The sequence below is a fragment of the Ailuropoda melanoleuca genome, chromosome 2, assembly GCF_002007445.2.
Source record: "Ailuropoda melanoleuca isolate Jingjing chromosome 2, ASM200744v2, whole genome shotgun sequence".
Lineage (NCBI taxonomy): Eukaryota > Metazoa > Chordata > Mammalia > Carnivora > Ursidae > Ailuropoda > Ailuropoda melanoleuca.
This window is the reverse complement of record NC_048219.1, coordinates 128815134-128837595: the sequence shown is the minus strand read 5'-3', so window position 1 is coordinate 128837595 and position 22462 is coordinate 128815134. Positions and strand designations below refer to the sequence as shown.

General features: G+C 42.2%; 1 protein-coding gene across 1 annotated transcript; it reads right to left on the bottom strand.

Annotated features, from left to right (window-relative positions):
* Positions 1 to 576: 576 nt before the first annotated feature.
* Positions 577 to 20673, bottom strand: DAPL1 (death associated protein like 1). Its single transcript, XM_011232395.3, has 4 exons — positions 20536 to 20673; positions 11850 to 11937; positions 8789 to 8849; positions 577 to 859 (listed from the first exon to the last, which is right to left on the bottom strand). Exons 1-4 carry the CDS (start codon positions 20591 to 20593, stop codon positions 743 to 745), a joined length of 324 nt encoding a protein of 107 aa, XP_011230697.1. The 5' UTR covers positions 20594 to 20673; the 3' UTR covers positions 577 to 742.
* Between the last annotated feature and the right edge of the window lie 1789 nt (positions 20674 to 22462).

Here is a 22462-nt window from a genome sequence, read left to right as displayed (position 1 = left end):
GGCAAATAAATAAATAAAAATCTTTATTAAAAAAATAAAATCAACATCTATATCTTAACTACAATGCCCTACGGCACCACGACCTCCCTAGGTTCTAGAGCCTGAACTTTGTGGGAGGCCCTGAGCCAATCTCCTGCTGAAACTGTAATTCTACCTTTCTTCCTCGATTGCTTTACAGAAGAGAATATGCTTGTAACAAACCTAAGTTTTTCATTTTCCCTCACCAAACCTTCAAAACAAACTTATGTTTTTACGTGGAGAACTGGAAACAACATTTCACGTCAAGCGAAAGCTGGAGCATCTTAGGGCAAACACGGAGAAGACTCAGTTCTCATGCTTGCCCAGCGTACTGGCCCTTGCCCAGCTCGGAGTTTTCCTCTCTCACCTTTGTCCTTCCCAGAGGACTCACTGTGGGTGGAACAGCTCAGGGTCAGCATCCAGGAGAAGAGGGCTTATCCTGGGAAGGGGGTGGAATACGCAAGCGTTCTGGATTCCCCCCTTCTCCCACAGGATTACCCATGTAAACCTCAGCAGGATCCTGAGCTGGACCAAAACGAGGCCCAAGAAGGCACTGGATTTATGAATTTGGATGCTTTATTATCTAAAGTCAGAAGAGAAGATACAAAAGCTGTTTTATCGACCAAGCAAGTGCACTAGGCCTACGGAAAATTTTGGTCCTTTTCACCAAGCTGTCAGATGCACGTGGGGCAGTTGGCCAGACGGCTGTGTTTTACGTTCCAGCTTAACATTTTCGAGGCTGCTGAATAATGTAGATCCGTTTCAGTGGAGTGACCTTCTCCAGGGCAGGTCTGGGTTTCTGATGTGCCGTGTGCATTACTGCTGGAAATTTATGGCTGAGCTAAAGGTGAGGAGGAAAGAAAAAATAAGCGCATTGGATCTTTTTGGTCAGGAAGTATTAGAATAGCAGAGAGCAATGCAGTTGGTCAGGGGAACTTCACAGTTCTGGTTACTTCTCTCATATGTCTTTCTCCCATACGAGCTCCAGCTCTGGGCTCACACGTGTATGCATTCACCTGGGTTTCTCTCATTAGCTTGTTGCCGATTTTGAAAACTACAAACTAAACTATATTATATACAAGATAATGTACAGAATATACATAAGCATTTATATGTAGGTTTTGACATGACATTTTTAAAGGTAGAGATGTTTAATCATATCTCATCAGTCCTCCAAGATTAGCAGGTGTTCTGGTGCATACATGGATCACTACGTGCTAAGGAGGCTGAGGGGCACCAGAGACGCTCCTGCAGGGGGGAGCCCCTCCATTGTCAAAAGATCAGAAATAAGGAACTTGGGAAAGAAGTTGGGGAGAGTTAGGGTCAGTTAGTATGTTGAAGCGTGGGAAACGGCTGTTCGTGTAGGTAAAATCCGGTCCGGTACTGGCGATTTTATATGGTTGGGTCTCAACAGCCTCATAAAAAGAAAGCTGAGGCGTGATTAGTAGCCGCAGGTAACAAAAGCTCTTATTAGCCATCGCACCGCCTGAGAGGAAAAGGGCGCTCAAGCGGCCTTCAGTGAACACACACTGAGACTCTTGACAATAAGAGGAATTTCATAGGGAACTGAGAGACCTTATGGGATTCACACTAAGGACAGCTTCAGATGGAAAAGATGCCCTATGCTGTAAGCAATTCAGATGTCATTTTACTAGGACATTTGGGTCCATTCCAGTTCTTGGTTTCTAAGCCGGTCGATACAACAGAAAGACACTAAGGACACCTCCCTTAGCCAGCAAGGAAGGGACGCCTCAGCTCCCGAGGAATTTACCTTATCACTGTAGAACTCAGATGCCCTTCCCTGACACTCAAGTTAAATAAAGGGGTGATAAACGGCGCATGACCCCAAGCATCACACGCATGACCCCAAGCATCACACTGCTGACGGTTTGTTTGGGCTCTTCTAAGCCAGAGAAAACATATGTGCCTTACATCTCTTCTCAAAAGTTCCTGAGCCCTGGGCACACAGCGTTCCCTTTCATGTGAAACTTGACTCCAGAAAGTCCTTTCTTCTTGGTCTTAAACAATTAAACACACTGGAACAGTATACACTGAAGTGTTAACAGTGGTTATCTCTGAGGAATTATGGGCAATTCCCCATCTTCTTCTTTACTTTGCCCGTCAGTATTTTTCTAAAAATTTTTCTTTTACAATGAACAGACAAGTAATATCATAAAGAAACCCAAGGATGGTCTCTGCTAGCATTCTAGCAGGAAGGAAGAAACATAATCGAGGTATTGGTCGCAAATGTCGCTTTAGAATCTAAAAAAAGAGCCAGTGACTTTTTTTTTTTTGGTCAGATCAATTATCATTGGGCCACAGGACATTTTATAGTGTGGGAAGGGCAGAGTGTTTTGTTTTTCTTTTAACATTAGAACCAAAAGGAAACTTAGGAGGCCACTGACTTCAGGAGTTTTCTTCCAGACTGGGTGTCTTTAGTGTCAACTAAAACAGATGGATTATTTCAGGTTGGCTCTAAACCACATACAGGAGATTACAGGTGGGAGGAATGCCCTACCAGGTTACTTCAAGTCAAGCACAAGGTGAAGGGGGTGAGAAAGGAAACAACAAGCAATTCTGACATAACAGAAATGCGGGCAAGTAGCCAAGGCGAGACAGGGCAAGACGACGAGTAGACACTGAGGAGACAAAGCCTCAGAGTTGCCTGTTGCTCTGAAGGTGTGAGAGTGACCACGGCGGGGGTGGGAAAGGGGGGCGGGGAGGCACCGGCTCATGCCCTGACCATCTCTAGGCTTATCTCCACACTTCAGAGGCTGCTCTCTCTCTCTCTCTCTATATATATATCCCTTAAAAAATTGTGGTGAAATCCACATGACAAAATTTACCATTTCAGCCATTTTTAAGTGTACAGTCTGGTGGCATAAATCCATTTACATTGCTGTGCAACCATCTCTACCGTTCATCTCCAGAACATTTTCTTCACAACAAACTGAAGCTCTGTATCCTTTAAAACAGTAGCTCCTCACTCCCTCCTCCCATCTTCCCGCCTCTGGCAACCACATTCTACCTTCTGTCTCTAGGAAGCCTGACTGTCCAGGTATCTCACGTAAGTGGACTCAGGCGGGATTTGTCCTTTTGTGTCTGGCTTATTTCGTTTAGCACCATGTCTTCAAGACTTCCCCATGTCATAATATGTGTCAGAATTCCCTTCCTTTTTAAGGCTGAATAATATCCCACTGTGTCTATACCGCATTTTGTTTATCTGTTTATATGGATATGTGATGATGATATGAGGATGGACATTTCGGCTGCTTCTACCTTTTGACTCTTGTGAATGATGCTGCTATAAACACTGGTGTAGAAACATCTGTTCAAATCCCTGCTTTTGATTCTTTTGGGTGTATACTCAGAAGGGGAATTGCTGGATCATAGAATTCTATGCTTAATTTTTTGAGGAACTGCCATATTGTTTTTTATAGCGGCTGTACCACTTTACATTCCTATCAGTAATGCACAAGGCTTAGGGGTTACATTTTTACTAAGGCATTTAACAGAGGTCCTAAAAGATCTGCTCAACTGTTTTTCAGGAGGGGACTAGCTGCAGTTCAGAATGAATGCGAGGCTGTCCCTGGGGCCTGCTGGCCATCTGTGAACTGATCTGGGAAAGTGTAAGGGAAAAAAAATCAACAGGATTGAGAAGGAAGTGAAAATAATTCTGGCAAAGATAACAGGCATAGGGAAACTGCCCATAATTATTAAATTACAAATGTATAGGTTTAGGGAGTCTGTAGCAGGGCTTCCAGCAACTCTTGAATACAGAACAAGAGAATCAAGTTCTCTTTCTCATATGCTCTAATCCCTCAATGGGGAACACCCCAATGTAGAAGGACTTGGGTGTTGCAGGTGGAGCGTCTATAAGGAGTGTTCCATCAGAATTGAAACTGTCAGTAAAATGGTCGACCTTGAAATGCTCTAATTTTTTGCTGTAGATTTTGTATCAATGGTGATAGGAAAACTGTATTTTCAAGCTGGAACCAGAAATAAGTAGGAATAGCTTTCTAGAGTACAACCTCAACCAGGTGTGTCTCAGGCTGGCATCAGAACTTTGGGGAAGCTTTGGATTTTTCATCATTAGTCTTTATAAAATGACAGGGTTTGTAAAAAGAAAGGCGTTTCTTGTCTGATTCATTAGGATAAGAGAACCTCGGGTAACCCCATAAAAGAAAGAATTCAAGGCCAGTGCATGTGTAAGGATTTCTGTCTTGCTGTGATGGCCATCACGTAAGGGGCAACACATTGAACTTGAAAAGCAGATCAATGGAAACTCCCACATGGAGAATCTACCTTCATCTTGGGTAGCGGTGACCTCACAACCTACAGTTCTCATTTCAGAGAAAGAAGCAAAAGAAGTAAAATAAAAGTCTTTATGATTGGAGCTGTGAAAGAAATTCTAGATGCAAGAAAATCAGTGGCAGGTTTTGTTTTAGAGCCTGAAGTTAGGTAGTATTCACAGACCGGCAGCTCTTCCATTCATCTTTCCAGGGTGTTAACTTCCAACTTGAATGTTGGCACTTAGATTTCCACACCCCGTTAAGCAAAATGCTTAAAACAAAACATTCAGCTTGAGTCAATGAAATTCAAGGATACTCCTACGGTGCTGTTCATCTACAGAACAAGAGAAACCTTTTTAGATTTGCAGATGCCTTTGATAGTGTCCGCTCCCTCAGGATCCTGTTTCACACACAGCTCACGAACCCTGCCAGTGGTGACACATTTGGCAACTTGAAAAGTGGCCCCAACTTTAACTAGGCTTCAACAGTCCACCCCCCTCCACACCATAACACAACCTTGTTACTAATGCTTCAACTGGGTATTTTCGTGTTTAGAGTAGCTTTATGATTATTGCCAAATTTAACTTCCGTAACTGTCTGAAGAATTGTATTTGGCAGTACCATCCTCTCTCACTCCTTGCCTTAAAAAAATAAATAAAGAAGTTTAAATGAACGACCATAAATCTCAGAGGAGCTACATGACTTCTAAAAGGTCAAACGAATTTAAGGAGTTTATGGAACTTGGTCTGAGACCGGTTCTCCCAGATTTTCAGCCGAGAGAGTTTTGGGGTGACATAAGCCCTTTTCTGCAGGAATACCAGGTTATATGGCCTGTCACCAGGCAACATGAATTCTCTCATTAAGTAGGGCTGGCTGGGAGAGGCAGGAAGGGCTGACTGGAGGGGTAAGGAGGGAAGGAGAAAGGTAGTGGGGGAGAGAGAGAGTTTGTGTGCAGGGAGGAGTTGGGGGAAATAGTGGGGGGGGGGATTTCAGGCTGCTTCCCACTTAGATTCATACAATTACAAGCTTTGGGGGATTGTTTTTCAGTCTCCCAAATCTCAAACCCTAGGTTGATTTTAAAGTACGGAATCCAGAGATGAGTAACATATGGATAGAAATGTCTTGCCATGTTTAAGTGGTTCATGAGATCCTGTGAATAGGACTGTCCTCTTATTGCCTTAGACTCTTTTAGAGAGAGACAGAGAGCACACATGTGCGTGAGGGTGGGGGCAGGAGGAGAGGAAGAGAGAGAGTCCCAAGCAGGCTCCGTGCTCAGCACAGAGGTCAAACAGGTCTTGGTCTCACAACCCTGAGATCATGAACTGAGCTGAAATCAAGAGTTGGACGCTTAACCCACTGAACCACCCAGGCACCCCGCTGCCTTAGATTCTTAAGTTCTTGCCTTGGTATGAGAATTGACATGGGTTCTTGGAACCAGACATAATTCTAGCTGAGGGCATGAATGTTACTAAATGCAGAGGACGTGACCCTCATTTCTGTTACTGTATTTCTTCTGGCCAATTGTATATTGTTAGGTCTTCATGACAATACATATTGTGGGAGAATGGTAATGCTGGTGAAAATCTATCAGCAGATATCTATATTTACATTTCTCTATCTTTTATATATCTTAATTTTTTGGTATGAGGCAGTATAGTTTATGCATTTTTTCATTTAAAAATTAAGGTATAATTTATCTACAGTAAAATATACCCTTTTTGTGTGCAGTTCTATGAGTTTTCACAAGTACATACAGTCTGTGACCCAAATCAAGGGACAGAATCCTCATCCCCCAAATTCCCTCCTGTCCCTTTGTGGTCAACCCCTCCTCTCACCTCCAGCTCCTGACAACCACTGATCTCAACAGATCTATTTTTTTTTTTTTAAAGGCATGGGTCTTTCCATCCCAAGTTGATCTTTACAATAAAATCTTAGAGGCTCCTGGGTAGCCTCCTGAGAGATTGAGCCCTAGATTATTGTGGAATCTGCTTAAGAGTCTCTCTCTCTCCCTCTGCACCTCCTTCCTTCCCTCCCACCCTGTGCATACTCTCTCTCTGTCTCTTAAAAAAAAATCTCATTATGCTTCAAGTTGAACTATGGATTCAGGGAGGATTTTTCTTAGTGGTAAGAAAACACATGGATCCCACCAATTATCATATTCAAGATAGTCATACATGGTGATCTTGGGACTTGATTTTATTGGTGGCCTCTTAGCCTTTGCCTGGGATTCTGAGTGATGTCCTATAGGACACTCGCCTGGGAATAGAAGCTATGAGGGCTCATTGCATCTGGCTCGGCTTAGTATTCTGTGTACATTATAGAACTTCGTTTCATTCTCACAACATTTCTGTGAAGTGGATACTATTAACCACATTCCCATTTGCAAATGAGGAAACAGAGGCATACAAAAGGGAAGAAATCTCAGTGACAGAGCCAGCAGGAGACACATCTGATGTCTGACGTCAGCCCTGCTCTACCCAGTAAACTATGTCATCTTAGCTACAGTCCTACTGCAAGTAAACATTGAACTAAGTGTTAAAATTGTTTTTTTTTAAATAGGTACAGCTGCCGTTAAAAATGTGTAACAACACACCATCTCAATGTTTTCTTGTGGTTTACAAATACAACTTGTTGTTGTTGTTGATTTTTCTTTTAATCTGTGAAATAAGGAAGTGATATTTTTAACTGAAAGGAAAAGAACTCCTGTATGTCAAGACATAAGCATCTATGTCTATAAAAAACGATATAGACTCTAGCACCGTAACTAACGTATAGCATAATCGACCTCTACTGACCACTCTCTTTAAACTCTTATTTTGGGTTCACATATATTCTAGAGGAATGTGTCTAATCCCTCCAGCTCCATTTACGACTGCGCACAGCATGTGGCCCCCGCGGAAGAGGCATTTGACGGACACCTGCGAGAGGACATGGAGGCAGTAGCCGGCCGCCTATGTTGCTCTGGCACGTTCATCCGGGCCCTTCTTCTACAGCCAGGAAGGCAAAGAGTTGTTTATGGCCTCACCTCAAATCTATCTGTGGGAGAAGCAAGCCCCCCACATTAGACGGCTTTGTAACTGTGGCCTGTAATCGAGATCCTGCCTTGTGCTGGGGCACCTGGCGGCTCAGTCCATAGGCATGAGTCTCTTGATCTCGAGGTTGTGCGTTTCAGCTGCGTGTTGGGCATGGAGGGGACTTAAAAAAAAAATAGATCTACCTGGTACCGTCTGCCTTGTTACATCCCATGGATTTCAGACGCACCTGTTCATTTTGCCGCCATAAAACCAGTGCTACTAACCAGAGTGCGAACAGGTTACCCTGTGCTGGGCACTGTTTGTTCAAGAGCTTCCTGTGTACAAACTCATTCAGTCCACACAACAACCCTGTGAAGTATATACTCTTCCTTATCTCCATTTTTAAAAAAGTAGGCTCCATGCTGGGCATGGAGCCCAACACAGGGCTTGAACTCATGACCCTGAGATCAAGACCCGAGCTGAGATCAAGAGTCAGACACTTGACCGACTGAGCCACCCAGGCACCCTTCCTGATCTCTATTTTACAAATAACTTCTCTAAGGCACGGTACTCTTAATTTGCTCAAGGTCATACCGATAGTAAGTGGAGAAGCCACTACCAAATGGAGGCCTCTAGAGGTCTAGCTGCTCCGTTTCTGCTCCCATCTTTTCCAGACCCCTGACGTCAGCAGTGACAGCTAGTCTTCCTTCTATAAATTATGCACAGTACTGTCCCTTCAATTAACGTGAGAGTGGCAGAAAGAGTGGTTATTCTTTGCTTTCAATGCAAACTATCTGCCCCCTAGAAGTAGAATAAGGACCCTCACTTAGTTTACCTACAAAATTTAAAAACAGACTAGTAAATCTAAAACCAAACCGCTGTCTATCTGGTAAGAGTTTTCCGAGTTTCTAGAGATACTTAGAAGAACTACAAGATATAGAAATAAAAATAGCAACGGCCAAGCACCCTCATAAGAAGATTTTACTGGATAAACCCAGCCAGTGCCTTGTGTTCCCCCAGCCCTAACCTGTGCAATCCTCCACCACCCATCCTCACCTCAAATCAAATATTGCCTTGTGGGTACGCAGTGGTGGGGAGGAAGGCTCCACACCACTGAATTCCCAATACACAGGCTGCTTTTTTATAAAAACATGCCAGTTGTTTCTGAGAAATATTTGGGATGGCAAAGTACAACTCTGTCAGTTTGGTATCATGATTCTTGCCTTGTTTTCTATCTTACTTTTGAAATGATTTATTAAATAGATACCAGGAATTTGGGAGAAACAGCTTTTCTCACCAAAACCTCTTTGTGTTCCTTGGACTGAGAGCAGATTCTTTCACGGCAAATCTCTGAGCCGGATAAAAGCTTAGTGCTCAGTGCTCGTTCACCCGTGCGAGCCAACGTGCTGGATAAATACTGACTGGGGGCATCCTGTGAGGGGCCTCCCCCGCGCCCTGCCTCACCTTCTCCAGTGTGTCGTTCAGGGCATCCAGCGCCTGGAGTTTGGCAACACTTGCGATGGGACTGTGGAGAGGAAACAAAATCTCATATAGGACCGGAAACCCTTCCTACTAAGGAGCCTAAAAGGTTGATGCAAGGGACTATCTACTTGGCCTGTAAGCTTTTACTCGGCTTGGCAGCATCTAGAAGAAAAAAGATTCTGCTTTTGTGTGCCCATGTGCTACAAAAATCTTTGTAGGCCAAATTATTATTACTGGTGTATTTTTATTTTATCTTTTCATTGGAGTACACAGCTTGGTGACTATTCACAACTAGTCAAACCAGCCTCCCCCAAGGCTAACTGCTACCCGACTTGGAGCCCCGCAGACTAGTTTTGACTGTTTCTGTACTTCATAAAATGAATCACACAGTGTAGACTCTTTGGTGTCTAGCTTCTTTTTCTCAGGCCAATTTATTTTGTAGGAGAGCATCAATCAGGGCTGAGCCCACTGTAGAATTTCTTAATGGAAACTTTGCACTTGGCTTTTTTTTTTTTTTCCCCTGGATGGTTGGCACTGGTGAGTAGAAGTTATTAGGAAATGGACATAGATTGATGATACTTAGAAATTTATTTTCTCTGCTACATTTTGCAAAAGCCATTCTCGAGGAAGATGTAGGGAGGGATGCTTGTCCATGAAAATGAGGCCCTCCTACCTCCGCACGCCCTCCCGGCTGAAGCAGAGGCATGTCCACAGGGCAGTGAATGAGGGTGGAGCGAGCGCAGCTTCCGCTTCAGGGCCTCCCCCGGCGCCGCTTCCTTCCCCGTCACGCCGGTTCCCAGCCCTTTCATATCTGTGATGTTTTACTCTTTCTCTTTAAAGTGGCCCCCATGAAAGACTATGGACTATGAGAAACAAACTGAGGGCCTCTGAGGGGAGGGGGTGGGGGAATGGGATAGACCGGTGATGGGTAGTAAGGAGGGCATGTATTGCATGGTGCACTGGGTGTTATCCGCAACTAATGAATCATCGAGCTTTACATCGGAATCCGGGGATGTACTGTATGGTGACTAACATAATATAATAAAAAAATCATTAAAAAAAATAAAGTGGCCCCCAAATCCTAGACATATCAGGCCCCACCTACCTATAACTGTTGCTGGGGAATAGGCAGGAGAATGGGGGGGCTATTTCTTGCTGACTATGTTCTGCACTGGTCCCGTTCTCATTTTTAAAAAAGACTTTATTTTTTTATTTGAGAGAGAGAGAATGAGAGTGAGAGAGAGAGCATGGGGGGAGGGGCAGAGGGAGAAGCAGACTCTCTGCTGAGCAGGGAGCCGGATGTGGAACTCGATCCTGGGTCTCCAGGATCATGACCTGAGCAGAAGGCAGTCACTTAACCCACTGAGCCACCCAGGCGACCCCCCCCTCTCATTTTTTAATGACTCCTGGACAACAATTGAGTTTTTAAAGAGGGTTCCAATTTCCACTTTATTACCCTCTGGTCAACTCTCCCCATAGCGTTTGGCTGACGTCAGAATTCAGAGTTAAGTCCCCATTTCCTGCGGTGCAGAGAAATGAATGACTTGTCCACTGGCTGCCAAATGGATGTCATTTCAAAGCTATGACTTTGGAGTTCCTGAGCCCCTCGCCCAGGCATGTTAACCAGGGTCACCATAAACAGGGCTTGGGCTTGATCAGGTTCTAGTAACAGAATAAAACCAGCTTGCAATTCAACAACAGTCTGGTGTCATTTCAAGCACTGTCTCTATTCTAAGAACTGTCGCAGAGGCTGGGTCAGAAGATAAATGATATGTGACCCCTGCCCGTTGAGGATTTATAGGCTTGGCTTTCATTATGTGACAGTTATTTTCTGATAGCAGAAGGAACAAAAACTAACTGGTAATGGTGCAAATGAGCATTTCCTTTTAAAGTGGAACAAATCCTCAGAAAATTCCCTTCCCAGAAACTGGGAAGAAAACTTTAAAAGTGATTGTGATAGAATTTTATATGAAAGAGCCAGAGAAATTTCATAGTCTATTTCCCTCTGCATTCCCTTTTGAGATTTCTATTAAACTTCTTAAGGACGCATCCCTGAACATCCTCTAATTGACTCTGTTTGAATCACTCTTCAACTCATCTGTGGAAACCACGTTGAAATTGTCTCTGAAGCGCCCCCATTACCTCCTTGGAGGAGCCAGTTTTGCATGTTTCTTTCTTTTTGAACACAGTTATTTTCCTTAACCACAATCCAGTGTGCACCTGCCCAGCCCACAGCTCTCTGCTGAGCTCAGGGAATGGTGCCTTTTGTCAAGGTTACAGCGGAAGGAGCAGGGAGAAACCAACTTCAGTGTCTCTATGCCTTCTGGCTAAGCCAAATAGAGTGGCCATTATTTTCTGAATAATTGAGCGATGGTTTTATTTATTTATTTATTTATTTATTTATTTTTTTTTAAAGATTTTATTTATTTTTTTGACAGAGATAGAGACAGCCAGCAAGAGAGGGAACACAAGCAGGGGGAGTGGGAGAGGAAGAAGCAGGCTCCCAGCAGAGGAGCCTGATGTGGGGCTCGATCCCATAACGCCGGGATCACGCCCTGAGCCGAAGGCAGACGCTCAACCGCTGTGCCACCCAGGCACCCCTGAGCGATGGTTTTAAACCAGAACAAACAAACAAAAAAACACAACACATTTGTATTTAATTCAGAAGATTTGCTACAGCGGAAAGCATATTATGAAAACAGGGCCAGTCGAGGGACACTATTTTAAAGGCTAATGTGAAAGTAGGATCAAGGAACCCAAGTCAGGTTTGGATGCACTCAGGATCTTGCTTTTTAAGTACACGGCAGCTCAGCTGGCTGCAGAGAGGAGGAGGATGTGGGTAGTGGGGGGGCCCAGAGAGAGTCTTCTAGCAGGTAGCCAGCCACCTGTCACCTGAATGTGTCTTTCATCTTTAGCCCCGTCACCACCCCTTAGCTGGCTTCCTCTAACCCTGCTCCACAAAGACCCAGGGAGCCTTGGTTTGTCCTAAAACATTGGGAAGCCTCTGACTTCTGGAAGCAGACTCACAGAAGAAATTAAGTACCTTGTTTTCTCTAATCCTGTTTTTCTGCTATGTCTCTCCAGCACGCCGATTTCTTGTTTTTTGGAAATTCGCATTCCTCCAGCCTTTACTATAAAGAAAGAAGCATCAACACAGGAGCTGTGGTTAGACTAGAAAGAGTAGGCTTGCTTTTGTTATTCAAGGTATGAATTAAGATTTGAAAAGAATTTTAGAACTTACTTTTTGAAGATCTAAACTTTATCTAAAACAATACACTAAAACGTGGCCTTGAACTGAATAGAAGAAAAAAAATATTGTGTCATGCAGACAAGATGGGGAAGGGGAGAAGGGCTGAGGTCTGCTTGTTTATGTTCAGAGAGCAGGAACTAGGGCTAAAAAAAGCAGCGGAGGTTACACCTTTGGTTTGGGGAGGAGAAGAGCAACATACTCCCTTAGGCATTTCCTGAAAAACATTTTTTCTTATTATCAAATCAATTACGCTCTTTATGATAGCAACAGACAATTACAATGTGACCCTCTTGTTTTCCCACAAGATTAAAGTTTTTTGCAAGGCTTGCATTTTTTTTTTTTTTTTCAACTAAAGCATTCAAAAGCACAGATTCTGAGAGATGAGCCAGAAGTCAGGGCATGCGGTGGTCACAGGCATTTAATTCAAGAGAGACGCCTCTGATCCCACCAGAACCCTACCTTCCATCCAGACCCCAAACCTCCGGACGTTGGCCAAGCTCAGATGTTCTAATGAGTAATTAAACTACATTAATAATCCTGCCATTCAGGAGATCAATTAGTGTTAATTAGGCTACAGATGACCTAACAGCAATTCCAGTGTTTAACAATGTCAGATGAAATCAACTTTTGAAAAAGAACAACCCATTTCAGATTGCAAGTCAAAGCAAATACTTCTTTCTGTTCCCAGGAAATCTGCACATCTAAAATCTGACAAGCTCAAATGAGAAAAAGCTAAATGGACATTGATTTGTTTGTTAATTCTTTTTATGGAAATGTCAAATGGGCAAATTCTGACACTAGTTCCAATAAAGTGAAAAGTAAGAAAACATATTCTATTTCTCAATGCGCTTCTGAATTTGACTTTATCACTGTTCTTTAAAAAGTATTACATATTTTATTGGTTTTGTGGAACATGCGTAAGGCACATAATTCAAAAAGCTTGAAAGGGTCTGCAGTCTGCCTCCCACCGTTATTTCCAGCCCCTAGTTCATCTCCCTAGATACTGCTAACGTTAGACGTGTCCCATGTGTTTATCCACAGATATTCCACGTATCACTCTGTTTAAATGGCAGCATAAGACAAACATTGTTCTACATTTTGTTTATATATTTAATTCAATCATAAATTTTGGAGTAAATTCCTTATCTATCCATATATAGAGAAAAGTGTCGAACTTTTTCACATCTGCTTTAAAATTTCATTATGTAAACATTCTGTATTTACTTAACCAACTCCCAAATGTTGGACATTTCAGATGTTTCTAATTCATTGATGTCACAAACAATGCTGCAACAAATATCCATTTATATGCATAATTTTGCACAAGTGCAAGTATACCCATGGGATAAATTCCTACAAGTGATCTTGTTAGTTCTTAAGGGTATGTATGTGCATTTGGAATTTTGTTATGTCTTGCCAAATTGCCTTTCCCAGAGGTTGTACCAATTACAACCTCACGAACAATGATGACACTGATTGTTTCCCCCTACTTTTGGCAAAAATGTGAGCTGGAAAATGTTTGGTTTTGTCGACCAATAAGTTAAACAAAGAAAGATAACTTGTTTTAATTTGCATTTCTTCTATTCTACTAAATGTTGAGCTTGTTTCTATGTTTTAGAAGCCATTTCAATTTTCTTTTTATGAAGTGCTCAATTTTTTTGTCCATTTTTCCTATTTCACTTCTATGCTGTTCTATTAATCTCTCTGTCCATTTACATGCCATTGCAACTTGACTTTAATGAATATAAATATATATTTATATATATATTTATTTATTATATATTTATTTACATATATATAGTATATATATTTATTAAAGAATAGTTGACACACAGTGATTGTAGCATTACATTGCAATATTTGATAGAGTTTTTTTTTTTTTTGCTATGTTTCCTTTGCAGAATTTTACTAGTTATTCTAACTTATTTTTCCATATGAACTTTAAAATCAGTTTGTCAATTCTTTCCCAAAAGTCCTGCTGGTATTTTTTTAATGGTCTTGCTTTAAATTTATAGATTTTTTTTAAAAGACCTTATTGAGTTCTTATTATTTGTAATAGTTTTTTTGTTGATTCCCTTGGGTTTTTCAGGTAAAAAAAAATTATATAACCTTTAAAGAATAATAGTACTACTCTCTGTAGAATAATGTTAAATAGTTGTGATGGTTGACATCTTCATTATACTAATTTCTAAGAGATTGCTTTTAGCATTTTCCCATTACTTAGGTAGATACACACATACACACACACACACAAATATATTTTATGTATTTATATATTTTTTCATATCAAGGAAATATTCTTCTATTACTTTTTCATTGGTCTTCAAAATTACAAATGCCTTTTTAGCATCCATGGTTTTTGTCCTTCATGTGGTTACTTGTATTAACAGATATTAATCTATAAAGATAGATTAATGGATATCTTACTATCAAACCATTCTTGCATTCATGGAATAAACTCCACTTGGTCATTTTCAATCACCAAGTTGTTTTTTCATTGACTATAAAAGCTTCTCATTAGAATTTGGTAATATTAGATGCAGTCTAGGAAAAGAATGCTAGTTTTACACATGGTCTGCTTTAAATTTATACACACACACACACAGAGACATACATTATATGAGAAAGAGGCATACAAAGTAATCAGCAACAGAAATCAAATGATGAGAAAGCATCTTCTGAACAGCCATGGAATGTAGATGGGAAATACACCAAGGGATGGCTTTCCCAGGAAGACTGAGGAGGGTGTGCCTCTGTGTGAGGGGCGGTGGTGTTCACAATACCGCTGTCTCTCTTCCGCTGAGAGGAGCAAAACAGGAGTTCTAGCGCTTGGGCCTTCAGTACCCCTCCCAACTGTGTTTTTCTTTCTCTTTGTGACAAGTGCTTTTGAAAGACGGAGTGCTGTAATTATTTTCTTATTAATATTCTTTGTGTTTTCCCTGATGCTATTATTTCTATGTATTTTCTTCTACCTGGACTGATTATTATCACCAACTATAGAAGCAAACTTGTTAATAGTCAAAATAAGCAATAGTTAAAAATGAGATGTCCCTTGGAATTTTGAGTTCTATGCTACTGATTTGCAAAGACCTTGACAACTTACAGAAGTCAAGAGGAGAGGGTCCAGTGTGAGGAAGGGAGCCATGTCACAGGAGGAACTAAGGAGTCTGGAAAGATCACTTCTGAAGAAGATAGACTCAAGAGAACATGGGTGCCATCTTCAAAGATCTGAGGGGCTATCATGTGGAAGAGGAATGGTTTCCTGGTGAGGACTTTTTTTTTTTTTTTTTTGTAAGTAGGCTCCAGATGTGGAGTCCCATGTGGGGCTCAAACTCACCACCCTGAGATCAAGACCTGAGCTGAGATCATGAGTCACATATTTAACAGGCTGAGCCACCCCGGTGCCCCTCCTGGTGAGGAAATTTCATGTAGGGTCAGAGAGCTCTACCTCTACTGAGCTCTGGGACCCTGAGCAAGATACTTAAGCCCCTCTGAGACTCAGTTTCTGTATCCTTCAATAATACTAATTGTTCAGGTTGCTCTAGACAATAGAGGTGACGCGAGCACCTGGTTCATGGTAAATGTTATTACTCGTATTTATTTGATGTTGTTCCAGGGGAGAGACTGAAGACCAAAGGATGAATGTTCCAGAAGGGCAGAGCCTGGCTACTAGCCTGGCTAGTTTGTGTTGTTCAAAGAAAAGCAGGCTGCCTAGTATAATAGTAAGTTCCTTGGCTTTCAGTGTGTTAAAGAAAAGAAGTCCACCTGCCATGAACAACTCAGGAGGATTTGGGGGAATTTGCCAGAAGTTGAACTAGGTGATCTTTATCATTAAATCTTTGCCTCCAAAATAAAATCACTTTCTTCCCTTTGGAAAGAATATAAGGCACTTACCAGAGAAGTAAATGCCAAAAGAAATTTAAGAATGCATTCTTAAGAATGTTTTTAGGAACAACAAAACAGAGACATTTGAGGGGAAATTAAAAATCGTCCCAGAAGATTCCTACTTTCATCCAGGAGTCTTTGAATCCTCTCTGTGATGGGGCTCTATGCTCTAACTCAGTGATTTAGGAAGCATAACCAAGCCACACACACCTTGGATTTCCAGAGCACGGCTCTTGTATCAAACTTGTTCTGGTAGGTAATTTGCTTGGTCAGCCATGTACAATAGAAAGATACAGAAGATAATATCCCCATATTCTACATGGATAGACTAAGATATAGATTAAGGCTCACACTACTTGGGGTGACTGAACCAGATGGAACCAGTTGTGGGAAGGTCATCCTCAAAGCTCTGCTGGGAACACTAGTCACACTGGTCTCCCAGAATCGAGATAAACCATTGTAAATAAATATTTACAATCCAACTCAAGCAGATACTTGCCCGTGTTCTATAGACCAGATAGGTCTGACCCATAACACTTAACATTTCACTGTATCTAACTTAGTTTACTTAAAGTTGGAATAATTTACACCCATGTTTGGGACTATATTGCCTTTTGAACTTCTGTAGAAGGACCAACCGGAATGGAGCAAGGTAAAATATGAACTGATTTAACATTTTAACAGTTCTTTGAGTACAAACACATAAGATAAGACTTTAAGCAAAATGAACTAGAGATAAAAAAATGTAGAAGAGAGAGATGCCCTTCTGGATGGTTTCATTAGAAAATCTAAACTTATGCAAGGAAAATGAACTTTTGTTTTCCTATCTCTGAGTAATCGTTATACTCTCATGGCTGCTTTTGTAGTTTATAACTTTGCAAAAATAGGTCCTTGAGTTTAGGATGCTATATGATAATTTTCCACTTAAGATTTTCCAGGCAACAGTTTCTGGTAGAGGACAGTCAAAGTAAAGAAAGACACATCTGTCTACAAAATAAGCTTTTTTCCTGCACTAATCGGTGGAAAATGGATGGGAAAAAGCTGAATAATGCAAAGGTTTGTGCACACTCTGCCTTGTGATGGAGCTGTTATATTTGAAGATTTTAGCTAAAAGGTTAGATGCTCGCAAAACATTCACTTTGCACTTACAATCAATTTGTCAGCCCATTTTAAGACGTCAATCAAGACCCAAAAGGAAAGTCAGGAGAAGGTGGTGAAGTAAAGACAGAGGGCTCTACGGCAGGGGAGCTTTGGCATGAGGCCTACTTTATTTTCAGATCTCAGCCCCACGGCCCCCCCTCCCCCAGCTGTGTGGCTTTGGGCAAGTCCCTCAACCTTGCTGACTTTTTGTTTACTCCTTTGTGAAACAAGGATGATGGCACATTTCTGGTCTACAGGGCTGTTGCTGTGTCTAGGAAAGCAGCTGTTCCTGCAGACATCCAAACCCCTGTCCCTGTGATGTCTGGGGGAGTGGGTCTCATAACCTCTCCTTGAGCCCCACAGATCAACCCCCATACGTTGACTTGAGCAGACTGGAGTTGAGAGAAGGAAGCCTTTGGTGTTTGCTGTATTTTGAATGATCCTGGCCCTTATGTAGCTATGATTTCCCCCTCATTTTCTCTATTAGATTCACACCTCGGCATGTCTCCCAACTTCCCTCTCTCCTTAGTGAGCCAGAAAACTGATTCTCTCTGGGGGTTCCACAGTGACCCCTCCGATGGCTCTGATTCATTTGACTTTAAATTACAACATTCAAGAAATACAGAAAAACTCAGGAACTCCTGCTCTTTCTAGTTCCTCGTGTATTTGGCTTCCTCCTATTACCTTCCACTCACCCATTTTTGGCCGTTCATGTCATGGGGTTCTTCTAAACCTGAGAGCGAGGCAAATCAAAAAAGCAGAAAATCCGAAGCTAAGCTGACTAGCGCCTAGACCACCTCATGTTTAATGTAGTCTTGTTTTCCAGCACAAATTGATAACCAAGGCTAACCAAACTGAGATGTATATTATATTAATATACATGAAAGAAACACGGCTAAGCATTCCACACGTAGGTGGGAAAGAGTTACAGCTGGTTGATTTCTGAGAGGCCTCATTTTTAACTATGACAAGGCAGGCACATGCATCTTGTCCATTTCCTTCCATTCCCTTCTGTTCTGACTGCTGCGGTCAGGCCTCGCGCAGCCCTTGAACATCAGGACGTCTTGCGATCTATCGGGGACGATCAGTCCTTCTGCCAGCCGTGTGTGTCACTAGGCCTGCATTTTATTTATTTATTTATTTTTTATTTATTTTTATTTATTTTTTTAAAGATTTTTATTTATTTATTTATTTGACAGAGATAGAGACAGCCAGCGAGAGAGGGAACACAAGCAGGGGGAGTGAGAGAGGAAGAAGCAGGCTCATAGCGGAAGAGCCTGATGTGGGGCTCGATCCCACAATGCCGGGATCACGCCCTGAGCCGAAGGCAGACGCTTAACCGCTGTGCCACCCAGGCGCCCCTAGGCCTGCATTTTAAGGGGACTAACATTCATGTGCCAGGTGCGTTACATGGGTTTTCTCCTTTAATTGCTATAACAACCTTATAACGTCGATGCTATTTATTAGCTGCTGCTTTAAACCTGAGGACTCTGAGGCCAGAGGTGTGGAATGGAGGCAGAGGTTAAGCCGAGCTCTGCCCGATTCCAAAGGAGGTGTCAGACCCTTCCCGCCATATGACACCTGCTGCCCACTTTAAGCGATCTCTATAGTGCTTACAAAAATCAGGTGAAGATTTAGTGGCATTTTGGCAATGAATTATTTTTGTTCCATAAATAAAATTTTGCACCACAGCAAACTGGTTCAGACTTAAAATCTGTAGCAAGACAAGCTGAAGGATGCGGTTCTTTGTTCCCTTGCTCTCAGTGGGAAGGCAAAAGTCTGCCTTCATCTTCATTCTAATTATCCCAAACCTCTTATCTGTAGTGTCACAGTTCATAATAATTAATTGTCATGCCAGAGGCATTGTGACATGCTTGATGGAGTCATGGTGTGCTATGTACACAGAGTAATTAGCAATCATTAGTGGTGGGACAGAAAGTTCCTGGTGGTTTCATTCAAATTTTCATTTGGTTAAGTTTATCTCTGTGCTCTTTGTGCATTAACGTAATTTAGCAAATCAGGGTTTAGCTTATCCATTTCATGAAGGATTGGGCTGGAAGCGGCAGGAAGAGATTGTGTTATTTTTTCTTTTTTTCTCTCTGAAATGAGTGTCTCTTCTAATAATTTATATGTATAGTTCCTGACCATTGGTTACCATCATTAACTTTATTGTATTTCATTATTTTTTTAGAGAGGTGGGGAGGGCAGAGGGAAAGAGAGAATCCCAAGCTGGCTCCACACCCAGCGCAGAGCCTGATGTGGGGCTCAGTCTCAAGACCCTGAGATCAGGACTTGAGGCAAAATCAAGAGTGCAACGCTCAACCGATGGAGCCACCCAGGTGCCCCAGCATCATTAACTTTAAATATAGATAATGTTAACTAAATCCAATGACAAATATAAAATGTCAGGAGTCTGCCCCAGGAAAGCAGGGCATGGTGCCTAGAACTTGAAGCTCAGAATTAGTAGTAAAATTCGGACTCTTTTCAGGTGGGTGATCCACCAGAACACCATCGAAACTCTGCGTCAGTTTTTGAAGCTTTCCGAAGGTTATACCTGCCAGCATCCTCTGCAGCAAAGATGACTGAAATAACCTTGGCTTAGAGGTGCCAAAGCATTATGCCAATAAGTAAATTACGTCAATGGAGAAAGGCAAGAACAAAGTGGTCGAGATTTTGAGATGTTTCTCAAAAGAAGAAAGGCAGTTGAAAGAACCCAAAACTGGCTAAAAATAGCCCTGCATGCCTCAGCCAATCTATATGAACATATGGTTAAGTACAATGAAACTAATTTCCACATTTCAGAGAGCATAAGTTGGGGAAAAAAAAAAAGTGAGAGAAAACTGTGGCTACTTTGCAAAACACCTTGATTGCTACCTTGCCCAGTCAGCCCCCTCCAGTGCTTGGGTCCATATTCAAAAATGCTCCTTGGCTTGATGACAAGGCAGACTACATTCCTGATTAACACTGCCCAACCCCAAAGCCTGAGGAGAGAGAGAAAAATTAAGTTGCTGTCCTCTGTGTGGAAGCTGGTTTGCCTGGGTACAAAGTCAGATGAAGCCACAGTCATCTTGGGGTGACTGAGTCTTAGAGCTGGCCCCTCTTGGGAAGAAGGTTGCCATGGCAGTAAGTCACCTTCCTGGGGATGTGTCGCAGCTAACCTACAGCCCGGGAGGGAAGGTCCAACCTTAATGATCCCTTTTCACGAGCACTGAATCCCTTAGACCTTCATCTATAATGAGGTTTTAATTCAACTGGGGCTTGACAAATCCTCAGGTGGTTTCTACACAAGCCCAGAGAGTTCTAAGATGCAGGAGGAAATCAGGTCGTGTGAAGTTAAAGCAACAACGGGACGTTGAGAAGCCGGGCTCTGTTGTTGGGGTGCCCCTGCTGCAGGCACTGATGGAGAGAGGAGACCAGGGCTCTCTGCAGGGCAGAGGGTAGGTGGGTGGCCTACCTGCAGGAGGGTGCCCCCCTTTGAGCGGGGAAGGCAGGACTTGCTCTTCATTTGCCATAGCGCGTGCCAGTGCCGGTGCCAAGGCCGGGAGGGCTCTGGGGAGGCCGTGAGCCAGCTGCTGCTGCCCCACCACCTCCTGGCTTTATATGGGCAGGGGGTGGGGCCCCTTCAGGGCATTGCTGAGTAGCAACAGGGCTTGTCACCTAGCCTTCTGGGAACCCACATCTCCTTAGCAAGTTCTCTCTTAGAAGACAACTTTCTCCTTGTTCCCTTTATTTCAGAAAGCAAGGTAGACGGCTGAGGGGACTCCTATTTTCTTTTGCCAGAGCAAGGGGAGAAGATGTAGTTCAGTGGAATCCTTTTTCTTTCTAACTATTCATCCGTGAAGTATATATGGGCACCTACAATGTGACAGGCACGACAAGGAGGTCAAGATTTTTGTTTCAAGACATCTGTAGTCTTGCTGAAGAGACAGAAAACAAAGCACCATGTCTTTGCCCAGCCTTTGCAATTGTAAGCATTCATTCTAAGAAAAGAACTGGGGACGTGCACAGAGACTTCTGTACAAGGATGGCCATCAGGCATTTCTCTTTCTTTTCTTTATTTTTTAGGATTGATTGGTATCAATATCAACATCCCAAAATAGAGTGGGACAGTTAAAATATGGCCATGGGAGGGGTGCCTGGATGGCTCAGTTGTTAAGCGTCTGCCTTCGGCTCAGGGCGTGATCCCGGCGTTACGGGATGGAGCCCCACTCAGGCTCCTCCGCTGGAAGCCTGCTTCTCCCTCTCCTACTCCCCCTGCTTGTGTTTCCTCTCTTGCTGGCTGTCTCTCTCTGTGTCGAATGAATAAATAAAATCTTTTTTAAAAAAGAAAGATACCACCATGGGAATACTATCTACACACTACGTATCATATTCTCAGATAATATTTAATGATGCAAAAACTTTCATGATCAGATAGTGAAAAAGTAGGCTAGAAGCCAATGGATGCCAATTTTGTTAAAAAGAAAAAGTCCAAATTTAAGCTTTATTGTGTCTCCAGTGTGGATCAAAGTCAAACATATGGCAGTTACTAAGAAATATTTTTTTATTCTTCAATACAATTAAAAACTTTTGCTCTTCAAAAAACCAAAAAAACAAAACCTTCTGCTCTTCAGAAAGTATTGTTAAGGAAATGAGGACCAGCCACAAACTGAGGGGAAAATCAAAAATGTGTAGAACACATTTCTGGTAAGTACTGGCATCTAGAATACATAAAGAAACAACTCAGTAATAAGAAAACAAACAGCCCAATTTTTAAAAAATGGGCAAAAGATTAAAATGAAAACTTCACAAAGTAGAGATATCGACAACAAATAAGTACATAAAAAGACGTTCAACATCATTAATCATTAGGAAAATGCAAATTTAAACCACAATGAAATATACTACATATGTATCAGAATGGCCCAACCAAAAAAAAAAAAAAAAAAAAAAAAAAAGGAAAATACAGCATCCTGATGAAGATGTGGGGCAACTGAAACTCTCATCCATGGCTGGTGGGAATGCAAATTGGTCAAGCCACTTTGGAAGTTCGTATGACAGTTTCTTGTAAAATTTCTTATAACATGAATCACACACTTACTGCATGTCTAACAATCCAATTTCTAGGAATTTTCCAAAGAGAAATGAAAACACATGTATGCACAAAAATCTATGTATGAATGTTTTAACAGCTCTATTCAAAATGGACAAAAGCTGGAAACAGTCCATCAGTTGTGGATGGATCTCAGGGTCATGAGATCTCAGGGTCATGAGATCGAGACCCATGTTGGGCTCCACACTGAGCGTGGAGCCTGCTTAAGATTCTCTCTCTCTCCCTCTCTGCCCTTACCCACCCCTTGTGATCTCTCTCTCTCTCTCTCAAAAAAAAAAATTACTCAGCA

What these genes read in the sequence shown, in the direction of transcription:
- DAPL1 (XM_011232395.3), bottom strand. Translation starts at nt 20,593, where the DNA reads ATGGCAAATGAAGAGCAAGTCCTGCCTTCCCCGCTCAAAGGGGGGCAC. An exon ending in AGGGGGGCACCCTCCTGCAG is followed by an intron (nt 11,938 to 20,535) that starts GTAGGCCACCCA and finishes CTTTCTTTATAG; the next exon opens with TAAAGGCTGGAGGAATGCGA. An exon ending in ACAGGATTAGAGAAAACAAG is followed by an intron (nt 8,850 to 11,849) that starts GTACTTAATTTC and finishes TCCTCTCCACAG; the next exon opens with TCCCATCGCAAGTGTTGCCA.